The 12,025-nt window shown below is 31.6% G+C and overlaps 1 protein-coding gene and 1 non-coding gene across 2 annotated transcripts; one reads left to right on the top strand and one right to left on the bottom strand.

The window, feature by feature from the left end:
• Positions 1-8,792: 8,792 nt before the first annotated feature.
• On the bottom strand, positions 8,793-8,865 carry TRNAR-ACG. The gene has a single exon. It is a non-coding gene; the product is annotated as a tRNA-Arg (tRNA).
• A 148-nt stretch (positions 8,866-9,013) lies between these two features.
• LOC123215789 (oxidation resistance protein 1) lies at positions 9,014-12,025 on the top strand. The gene is made up of 8 exons (XM_044636061.1): positions 9,014-9,324; positions 9,925-10,445; positions 10,566-10,638; positions 10,807-10,884; positions 10,968-11,031; positions 11,295-11,382; positions 11,521-11,605; positions 11,710-12,025. Exons 1-8 carry the CDS (start codon positions 9,202-9,204, stop codon positions 11,791-11,793), a joined length of 1,116 nt encoding a protein of 371 aa, XP_044491996.1. The 5' UTR covers positions 9,014-9,201; the 3' UTR covers positions 11,794-12,025.

Below are 12,025 nucleotides of genomic sequence, written 5' to 3'. Positions count from 1 at the left end.
TGGAGACTTCGCCAACCCTGTAGTACTTGCTAACCTTTAGGTAACTTGCATTTATAGGTTGTAGACTTAGATTTATTGCTTATGTAATCAATGCTTTAGTCATTATTTCTAGAATTTGCCATTAACTATTAGGAGGGGGCTTACAGGTTCCATGAGGCATTTGAATTTCAGGTGCATATGACGTTTCAAATGAAGATAGACACTATGGCTATCATCAATGACTAGTGTGTGTGTCATGATCCATTAGACATGTTGTGTGTCATCCATACATCATAACATTTAGTAATCTCTATACTTTTTCCTTCATGCTTATGTCTGTCATTAGTATTGTTCATGTCCACACTAAATCTTATCCTGTTTCCTATTAGAGTAACCGACTTTCCATTGAATAGCTATCTCAACACATATCTTCGAAATAATGTTTTCAATTTTGCCTTCGAATTATAAAAACCCATTACTTTTAGATAGTTGTCTCTTTATGTTTCTCAATTACTAATACCTTCATTCTTTAAATCTATGGCGAGCTCAGAAACCTATTGAAATAGATTAGGATTAGGAATGTGACTTTTATATGCTCCAATATCTATGGAGCCATGACATCTATGCTACACCCGAGCCCGTCATTACATGCATTAGTTTGACTTGTCCAAATATCTGAGATCGGTATATTGTACATGTCATCACTATTATCAAACCCCATAAATTCATCATCATCAACAACATCACCTTTAACATCATAATCCTCATCCACTTTGTTATCATTATCATCATCATCATCACCATTCTCTTGGAAACTTTGTGGTTGTGTCCAGTCATATGTTGGATGATCCTTCCTGTCTTCCTCATGAATGTTGTCATCTTGTTGATTGTCTCTTCCTTTAATAAAACTCTTGATAACATAAAGTTTTGTTGATCCTTGTAAACTTCTTAGTACCACCATCATATACTCAAGATCTTTATCGTCTCCAATCTGATATGACCTTCCACCCACTAATGCATCACTAGAATACATATATGGACATTTGACCAACAACAATTGAGTCTAAGACGATAACATACTTTTGCTAGAAATCCTTCAAAATCAAGACTTGTGTCAATGCAGATCGGTCTTTCATCTCCACTGACATATCTCATTACATTGTTATCACCTATATTCTATTATCCTTCAAAAAAAATCTTAAATACAAGTTTTTCCATTTTTTGCTTAAACTAAACCTGCTACCTAAAACAAATAAACTTGGATAACTAATTGGAAATTTGTGGGTCTAGAAGAATAGGTTGGCGAGATCACCAAACAGTTTTTTAGGTGAAATTTTTCTAGATTTTACCAAATTGATAATCTCATTCCACTTAATCACTTTTTGTTTTTCCAGTTGAACTACTAGTACTCTAACTAGTTAAACTTACAAATAATAATATTAAACAATATATTAAAATAATTTTCCCATAAATCACCTACTTTGTCAAATATATATTATTTGCTTTTCAATTATTAAACAAAAAAGGCTAAAAGACTTATTCCTACCCAAGGTTCAATGCAAACCCAAACTATACCTACTAATTTTTAAAAACTCAAACATCTATTCATCTGTTAATTTTTTTTGTCACTATTAGGGGTAAAATTGTTATTTAAAGATTTTATTTAAACAAAGAAAAATTATTTTATTTTTCTCACTTTAGTTTTAAAAATTAACAATTCCCCCTAATTTAGTTTTGAAAGTTTTTTTTTTCAGGTTTGCAAAATTGACATTTGCCCCCCATTTTTAAGGTTTCATATTTACCCTTTTGATACCTAACACTACCCCCCAAATATTTTTCAGTCTTGCAACTACAACCCCATACTTTGAAACCTTTATTCCCTCGTTTGTCCCTCGCTTTTCGGCACCATTCTTTGTTTGATCGATGCTCTCTCACTTATGAATCAACAAACAAATGATGAATCACACACCATCTATTGATTGAATTGATGCAAAAGAGACTTTTAGGGTTTTAGCTTCATCTTGGATTTGTCAATTGATTTAGCACCATCGTCAACCTCTCCTTCAGTGGTCGATGACGACATAATCATCTCCTTCCTTTGATTCATTGAATTAAATGAGAGGGAGTACAAATTCAATCGAATTAAATCATCCACATGAATAGTTGAAATTAAACGAGATCTCTCACTTGATTTTGATAAGATTTTACATCAAACAAGAGATAAATGGGAAGATAGTGAATGAGATGCCGCGACGACTCAATCTTGAATGTCAGAGATAGAAGGAGAAGGATGCCAACAATGATCTACAAGTTGAAGCTGAAATGGGGTAAAATTGAAATTTTTTAAAAGGTTGGGGGTGGTTGAAAAGGAAAAATATGAAGGGTTGAAACTCTGGACTTGGGGGTAAAAGGTCAGTTTTTAAACCTGAAAAAAATTAAGGGAAATTGTTAATTTTCAAAACTAATGTAAGAAAAAGGAGTATTTTTTTTATTTTTTAAATAAAATCTCTAAATAACCATTTTACCCTTAACAATAATAGCCAAAATTAACAGAAAATTGGGTATTTGAGTTTTTGAATATTAGCAGTATGAGTTTCGATTTACCCTAAACCTTGGTTAGGAATAATTCTTTTGACCAACCAAAAAATATATAACAAAAGAGGTATAGATCAACACTGATATGAATTAGAATGAGTTTTTTATAAGATCTTTGAAAATAATTTGTTTTGTTTTGTTTTGTTTAAAGGTCGACTCTCCCTTGTGTTTATAAGGTTGAAGACAAGGGTATTTTAGGTATTAAACTAATATTATAATTTAAATATTTAGTATATAAAAAGTGTGATCAACTTTTATAAATGAGCCCAAAAAGTGGCAAAATTTTCAATTTTTCTAGTTTTATTGAAAATATTTATGCCAAAAGTTAACATAATTTTATGAGATTTCTTGATATTTATAGATTAAAGAGTGAATCGCATTTTCCCACCAAAGGTTTAACCTTAAAACACTTTTTCACTTTTAGTTGACATAAATGATGTTTTCCCACCCAAAATCTAATTTTATTAATGAAAAAAATACAATTAATGAGTGAAATTATCATTTTATTTCACTATTTCATTTTTCAAATTTATAATATAATCTTAAATTAATAAAAACTATAAATAATCAAATTATATAAGAACACACTTATTTCCCTTTTCTTTCACTTTCATTCCCTTATTCCTTTTTTTTTTTTAAATAAATAGACGTGTCAATAATGAACAATCAGATGTTTGGGGGCAACTAAACTTTTGAAAATATCAGGAATGTTAATAAAAAATTTCGAGTTTTTAGAAACTTGGGTGTGTTTATTAAATTCTTAAAATGTTATTATGTCCTTCTATAGCTTCATAAATGATTGTTACACCTTAAAGAATTGAGTAAAATATAACAAATTAGGGGTGTAAATATAATAATACAAATTGTTGGGTCCATTATAATATTTTCAAATTATATAGGGTTTGAAAAGATTTAAAGGATTAATTTATAAGTTTTCATGCATTTTTAAGGACTATATATCATTTTTTAAACGTTTGACTCTTATTTGTAAGCCAATTGTCAAAACTATTTTAACAAATGGGTGGGAAAATAACAACTTTAAACTTAATGAATGAAAACCATAATTTCATCAATCCTTGGGTGGGAAATAGTCATTTGGTTGTTCTATTATTTAGAATTATTTGTATATTTATTAATAAAATTATAACGTGGATGCAAACTTTTATGAAATGTGATAATGTCATGTGCTATTTAAAGATTTAAAAGAAAAAAAGAAAGTCAAAAGACTTATCCAACCAAGGTTTAGTTAATTGACGAAGTCCCATTCGTTAACTTTTGAAAATTTAAATACTCACATGTCATTTAAATCTATTAGTAAAATATATGATAAATGTATAATTGTCATTATACTTAGTAATATTACATTTTATTATATTTATAACTCTAGTTATAGGTTCAAGTTTTTTTTTTTTTCAATTCAAAATTTTAATTGGATTTCATTGAGATGTCTGATTGTGATATATTTCTCTGTTTGTTTTTATAGTTTGTAATTTAAATTGTAAACATATGAGTGGAATAAAATTTGTATATGTATTTGTATTGATACAAGCTTGAACCTTATAACTATACAAGGAAATAACATCATATAATAAAAGAAATAAATCATAAAAAAAATATTCTAATAATATGCATGAATATATTCTAACATCTCTCCTCAAACTCAAGTGTGCAAAGAGTTTGCTAACTCAAGTTTGTGATATAAGTCATGAAAACGTCTTGGACGATGACGTTTGGTGAAAATGTCAACTATTTAATCAATAAAAGTACAAAAATGAGTTGAAGAGTGTCATTGACCAAATGATAACAAACAAAGTGACAATTAATCTCAATGTTTTTAGTGCGCTCATGAAAAACATCATTATGCGTAATTTGAATGATAATAGATGTTTATAGCTTTGGATTGTGAAACTTTCATATCCAATATTAACCATTGAAGCCAAACAAGTTTAAACGTAGTGTCTGCAAGGGCTCTATACTTTGCCTTTGTACTTGAACGAGAAACAATAATTTTTTTCTTATTACACCAAGAGATAAGTGAATCTCCTAGAAAAAAGTAATAACCCATGATGGAACATCTATCAGTGAGATCTCCCACCCAATCAACATCAATAAATGCATGTAATATAAGTAAGAACTAGGTAGAAAAATAAAGATCAGGGGATAATGTATTTTTGATATATCGAAGAATAAAAAGTACTATCATAAAGTGAGTAGTACAAGGAGCCATGAATTAACAATATGAACAACATATGTTACATATGATTGAGTAACAGTTAGGTAGATAAGACTTTTAATCAATTGTCTATAAAAAGTAAGGTTATCTAGAATAGCTCTATTTGTAGGAGACAACTTGACATTGGTCTCAAGTGGAGTGATAACAGTTTTATTATTTGATAGACCAGCCTAAGATAAAAGATTAGCAACATATTTTGCTTGAGATAAATAGTAACTAGCACCATCAAAAGATACTTCTAACCAAAGGAAATAACTTAAGTGCCTAAGATCTTTCATTTCAAATTACAAGCTGAGGAACTATTTTAAATCTATAATACCTTGCATATCATCTCTAGTAATTATCATATCATTGACATATAGAAACAACAAAGTAGATCTCTTCTCAGTTTTGCGGATGAAGAAAAACATTATCATAAGAGCTAGAGGAAAACCTAATTTGCTAAATAATAGAGCTGAATTTAGCAAACCATGCTCTTGGAGCTTGTTTAAATCCATATAAAGCTTTGTGAAGATGACTAACCTTGCTAGATAGAGGTTTCATATAGACCTCTTCAAAAAGATCTCTATTAAAAAAGACATTCTTCATATCTATCTAAAATAATTGCCATTTTCTGGCAGTTGCAATAGCTATAAGACTACAAATAGAAGCAATATAAGCCACTATAGCAAATGTCTCCTTGTAATCAATACCATATTCTTGAGTAAAGCCCTTTAACACTAATTGAGTTTTATAGTGTTTGAATGATCCATTAGCACAAGTTTTAATTTTATATACCCATTTATATCCCACAACAAATTTACTAGGCAGTAAGTCAACCAAGTCCTAAGTATGAGTCTTTGTTAAAACATACAATTCTTCTTGCATTGCTTGTTGATAAAAAGGGTTCACACTAGTTTCTATGTAAGAGGAAGGTTCATGCAAAGAGACAATAGTAGAATAACAATGATAATCATGTAAATAGGATGGTGGTTGATGTACTATAGTAGGTTTATTATCATTTTTAGAGGAGAAAGAACTTGGTAGAGGTTTAGAATCTATAGATGGGCTAGATGCTTCGAGACCAATTGTAGTGTGATCATCTAAAAGTCCTACATTCAAAAGGTTAGGGAAGATTATGTAATGCTATTATTATTTGAGGAATAAGATTTATTAAGAAATAACTCAACAGATGAACTTGTGAAAAAGGGTGAGTTGTTTTCAGATGAATGAAACTTAAACAAGGTAAAAAGCATTTTATGTTCCCACAAGGTAACATGCTGAGATATACAAAGACGTTTAGGAATAGGATCTTAACATTAATAACCCTTATGTTTAATGTCATAACTAAAAAAATAACATAACCTAGAATAGGGTTCTAGTTTTGATTGTTCATGTGGTTATAGGAAAACAAAATAAGTATATCTGAAGACTCTAAGGATATTATAATCAAGAGTTTTGCTATACAACCGTTCATAAGGAATGCGATTATTAGTCACTGGAGTGGGAATGCGGTTAATTATATAGACGATGGTGAGAGTTGCTTCTCCCCAAAACCTTTTGGGACACAATGTAGAGATAAAAAAGTATAAACAATATAAAGAATGCATCTATGAACAGTAGTGTCATGATTGGAGAAAAGAGTAAAAGGTTTAATATCTTTATACTCCACAACATTATATGTTCAAAGAGTTTTAATGACACAAGAAAATTGAGTTTTAACAAAAGCAGCAAAATTTGTATAAATTTCAAGTAACTGAGAGTGATATTTTATGAAATAAATCCAAGTAAACTGAGAAAAATCATCAACAAAAATAAAAAAATAAGTTGCACTTCCCATAATTGTTATTCCTAAAGGCTAAAACATGATGTTTGCCAAGTTTACAGGAAAAAAAATAAGTTTTAACATTCCCTAAAATACCATTAGAATATAAAGATTTTAAATGAGAAGGAGAAACATAACCGACATGATAATGCCAAGCAGAATAGGACACAACAATAATACACTTTGACACATTGGATGTAATTTTGGAAGGTAGTTGAAAAGATGTCAACTCAAACAGACGATCAACTTTATGCCCTATCCCAAAGATTTGTCTAGTCTGTGGATCCTGTATAAAACAACTATGATGAGAAAAATAAACTTCAAAACCAAGATCATATTGGGGATCTTAATCTTTTCCTAGACAAAGACGAAAATGTCTCTTCATTTATAGAGACAAAGAGATGTTTGCTGGAGATGAAAGACATCTCTTTGTCTCATTTTCAAATGGTCACCATTGTTAGATGATTGTTGAAGAAGGAAGAGAGAAACCCTAGGGATTTTGAGGGAAAAAGTCACTTTTAAAAATTGAAAAAGTTAAGCAGGGTGAAATTGTCTATTTTCAAAACTAAGGGATGGGAGAATGAGATAAATTATAATTTTTTAATATTTTTGTTAAAGTGATAGTTTTACCCTTAGTCTTAACATAAGTTGGGTGATGAGTAAATGTTTGAATTTTTTAGAGTTAATGGATATGAGTTTGAGATTTCATTATACTTTGGGTGAGAAGGCCAAATTATTATTTCTCATCCAAGGTTTGGTGCAAACCCAATTTTCCACTTGTTAACTATCGAAAATTCAAATATCTACTTGTCTATTAAATTTTATTGTTATTATTAAGGTAAAATTGTCATATAATAAAAATATTTCAAAAAGTTATAAATTCATAGGGATTTTGAGGGAAAAAGTCACTTTTAAAAATTGAAAAAGTTAAGCAGGGTGAAATTGTCTATTTTCAAAACTAAAGGGTGGGAGAATGAGATAAATTATAATTTTTTAATATTTTTGTTAAAGTGATAGTTTTACCCTTAGTCTTAACATAAGTTGGGTGATGAGTAAATGTTTGAATTTTTTAGAGTTAATGGATATGAGTTTGAGATTTCATTATACTTGGGTGAGAAGGCCAAATTATTATTTCTCATCCAAGGTTTGGTGCAAACCCAATTTCCCACTTGTTAACTATCGAAAATTCAAATATCTACTTGTCTATTAAATTTTATTGTTATTATTAAAGGAAAAATTGTTATATAATAAAAAATTTTCAAAAAGTTATAAATTCGTCACCCTCCCCCCCGGTTAAAAACTAACAATTTATCCCACTTTTTCCACCTAAAGTTTGAAAAACTTACATTCCCCTCTAAGATTTTTGTAACTACTGTTGATAGTTGAAGACAATGAGGATGGTGGCATTCTCCCTCCCTCCCGGTTTCTCTTGCAACGGTTGTCCATCTTCGACCATCATCGGTCATCCTCTCCTCTCAAGATTTTGGGTCTCTTTGTTGCACAATGAAATGACAAAGAGACTAAGATCTCTTCGTGCGTTGGTCGATGAGGGGAGATGATGGCTAATAATGGTCAAAAATGGATCGCCATTGAAAGAGAAGCTAGGAGGGAGGGAGAACGCCGCTATTGCTGGTGTCTCCGGTCATCGACAACTGCTTCAAAAATCCTAGAGGGAATGTAAGTTTTTCAAACTTTCATTGGAGGGACTTTGTTAGTTTTAAAATTTGGGGGTGGAAATATGATGAATTTTAGTTTTTAAAATATTTTTATTAAATAATAATTTTACCTTCGACAGTAACAGTGAAAATTAATAGAAAGTTGAATATTTAGATTTTCAATAGTTAACAGGTGAGAAGTAGAATTTGCACCAAACCTTGAGTGGGAAATAGTCCTTTGTTTGGGTGAGAATAAGTCTATTGGCCAAATGTGTCTTCCAAAACATATCAATTCCTCAAAAAAAAAAAAAAATTTAACCACATACATTCCCTATTTGTAGGAACATAAATAGGAACATATATTAATAAATATTCAACAACCAATTCAATGGTAACTGATTTTCAAAATTATTAAAGATTTATTATTATTATTCTCTTTTGGTAAATAAAAGACTTCTTATTTTAGAAAGTTGAAGAAAATAAAAGCGACTTTTTAATTAAGAATAAAAGGAAATTGAACAGAATTCGACTCCACTGGGGATCGAACCCAGAATCTCTGGTTCCGTAGACCAGCGCCTTATCCATTGGGCCATGGAGTCCTTGTGTTCTGTCTTCTTCAATTATATTTAAAAATTAAACAAATTTAATGGTGTTAATTTTGTTTCATGATCGAGGCTGAGAGGAATCTGACCGAAAATAGAAAGGAATAGGGAGTCAGCCAAGAGAGTAGCTTTAAAGTCACAGCCAAAACAAACGTAAAGCTTAAATAGATATCTTTATTTTGCCAAATTATTAAGAAAAATAAAAAATGATAGTGTTATCGTAGAATGGTATATAGAATAGGTCATCTTCCACCACTACCACAATCCATTTGCATGTAAAAGCAGATTTTGTGCTGCGAATTTCTAATCATTCTTCACTTTTTCTCATAAAATATGGGAAAGCACAAGTCTTTAAGGGGCAAAGCAGTTCACTTTGTCTCTGATCTCGCCACTGTCTTGCTCAACCCCATCTCTGATAAGCCTTCCAAACACCCTTCTCCTCCTCCTCCTCCTCAGGTAACTCTGCAATTTTCTCAAGTTTTTATCTTTATCGGTTATATATCTGGGTTTGTTTTTATAAGTTGGTTTTTCTAAGACGGTGTCAATCTTTCGATGATCGGTTAGAATCCCTTTTGGGAATTTGATAAATTAGGGTTTTGTTGTTGTTTCTGCAGGTGTTGGGGGAAGTAATTTAGGTTTCTAATTATCCGTTGAAAAAGGTTTAGAATTTGAAAGTTATCGCATACAACATTATTAGGATGTTAGATGACGTGTATTCTTTCTCCAGTTGAATTCTCTAATAAGTTGTTCAAATTTCCAGTGTTAACAAGTTTTGGAACGTTTGTTGATGTTGAGAAACTGTATTTTTTTTCTTCCGTGGATTGGATTTTAGGTTTTGTTGTGTTTTTGCGTGTTATGGTTTCTATCAGTGTTTGGAAATGAAAGTTTTAATTTCTGTTCAGAATTTGTAAGTCATTGCTTGTGCATAATTTGCAACCATCTATAGATAGCTTCCAGTGTTTTGTGGATGTTAATAGAAGTATACTATTTTGGTTTAGGTTTAAGCTTTTTGATATGCTGTTCTACTTGGAATGATTTGAGCTTTGGTTTTCTTAGGAAGAGGAAAGTGAGTCAAAAAATGGACAGCTTAAGTCAATTAATGAAGAGGATGCTGGGGATTTAGGTGATGGACCTGATACATCTTCGTTTAGTGCATTCCTCTATTCTCTGTTGTCTTCAGATTCTGGACATGATCCAAACTCAGAGGAGCAAAATGGCTATCAAGAAGAGACGAGCAATGCACCATCTAACACTGGAATGAAAGAGAACGGAGGAAGGAAGAGCTTATTTTCTAGGGGTAAAAGTTCTCTTAAGGCTATTTACCAAGCTGCTAGAATCAGTGGGTATCGAAGCCAGGATAACAAGGTTGATTCTGACATGAAAAGTGATGATGAGACTGAAGCCAAATTTGATGGACTTGAAATGAGGCATATGCAGAATGTGGAAGAGTCTGTTGCTTCAGAAGTAGTTCCTGAAATTTCTGAACCTTCGCTGCTTCTCACTGAGAAAATGAGAAGTTCCCTTTATGCATTACTACCTGGACTTGTTCAAGGGAAGAAATGGTTGTTGCTCTACAGGTGGAGAAAAATGAGTTTTATTTTACAGAATTGAGAGTATTGGGTCTTTTTTTGAGTTCAGTGAGTCGCTAATGTTAGCAAGTGTCCTTTCATTGAATATAGCTCATCTGTTATTTGCAGTACGTGGAGGCACGGCATATCACTTTCAACTTTGTACAGAAGAAGCATGCTTTGCCCAGGCCTAAGTTTGCTGGTAATGAATAATTAAATTTGTTGCATAATTGATTTATTTTCAATGCTTTTATGTTTCATTTTGTTTTTGTAAACCAAGGATTAGATCTTATTAATTTGTTATATAACTTTTAGTTGTTATTCATGGAGTTGAGATGCAATTCTTATACTTGTCTCAATATTCATTTAGGTTGTTGGAGACCGCAAAGGTGCAGTATTTGGTGGACTGGTGGAGGCACCCCTAAAACCGACTAACAAGAAATATCAGGTGCTGCTAACTACATGCCTTGCCTAAGTTCATTTGATGAGCATTTACTTTTACGTATCTTCGTAACATTTACTTTTGACCAGGGAACTAATAGTACGTTTGTTTTCACAAATACACCCGGTCATCCAGTTATATTCCGCCCCACAGGTATTTCTGTTTTTATTTTAGGCTGTGACTATCTAAGTTCCAGTCTTCAAGCTTGATATCTTCACCTGCATCAGATTATTTCTTTCCTCAAAAAGCAGATCAAAAGCTACAGTTTCTCCATATTTATGGATGTGGTAGAGTGTCCTAATATAAAAATTGATTATTCTAAAATGCATCTCATCCAAACTTTAAAAGACCAACTGCATTTTCTGAACCGTTAAAACTCTTTTTTGGGTTGTAATTTAACTACTGAGCTTGAACAGGTGCAAATCGATATTACACTTTGTGCTCCACCGACTTTCTAGCCATTGGCGGGGGTGGCCATTTTGCATTGTACCTGGATGGTGATCTGTGAGATTTCAGCCCATACTTTTCCACTTTTTAGATTCAATTTCACAATTGATGCTTGATATTGAGTAATATATCTGATAAACTTGCAAATATCTGTATCAGCTTCTCATATGTCAAGTTTTTAATTTATCTTTTCAGATTGAATGGGTCAAGTTCTGTATCAGAAACCTACGGAAACCCTTGTCTTGCACACTCCGAAGACTTTCAAGTGAAGGAAGTTGAGGTATGCAGAAACCTACTACTGTCTCTTAAATACAAAATTATTTTATAACACATTCTTAAGATAGGTTTTATTCATGAGTTCACAAATTTACTTTCATATTTCAGTTGTGGGGGTTTGTATATGGGTCGAAGTATGATGAAATACTTGCTTTAAGCAGAAGAGAGATGCCTGGCATTTGCCACTGGTAAGTGTCACAAAAGCATGAGATCATTGTGTTGATCAATTGATTTGTGTTCAATACCGTTGGAAATTTTCGTTCACTGACCAAGTTACAACCTGTGGAGCTTTGTGTTCATGTCAATGTTCTTTGTATATAATGCTGTATGTAAGAAAACACTAGTGCAGTTTTCATGCAGTTTTGCACGTAGTAAATACGGAATGGAAAAAAATAAAGGAATTATATGGGTATGATTGAGCCAA

Source organism: Mangifera indica, chromosome 1 (genome assembly GCF_011075055.1).
Source record: "Mangifera indica cultivar Alphonso chromosome 1, CATAS_Mindica_2.1, whole genome shotgun sequence".
Taxonomy (NCBI): domain Eukaryota; kingdom Viridiplantae; phylum Streptophyta; class Magnoliopsida; order Sapindales; family Anacardiaceae; genus Mangifera; species Mangifera indica.
The sequence above is the reverse complement of the archived record's forward strand: the minus strand, read 5'-3'. Positions and strand labels throughout refer to the sequence as shown.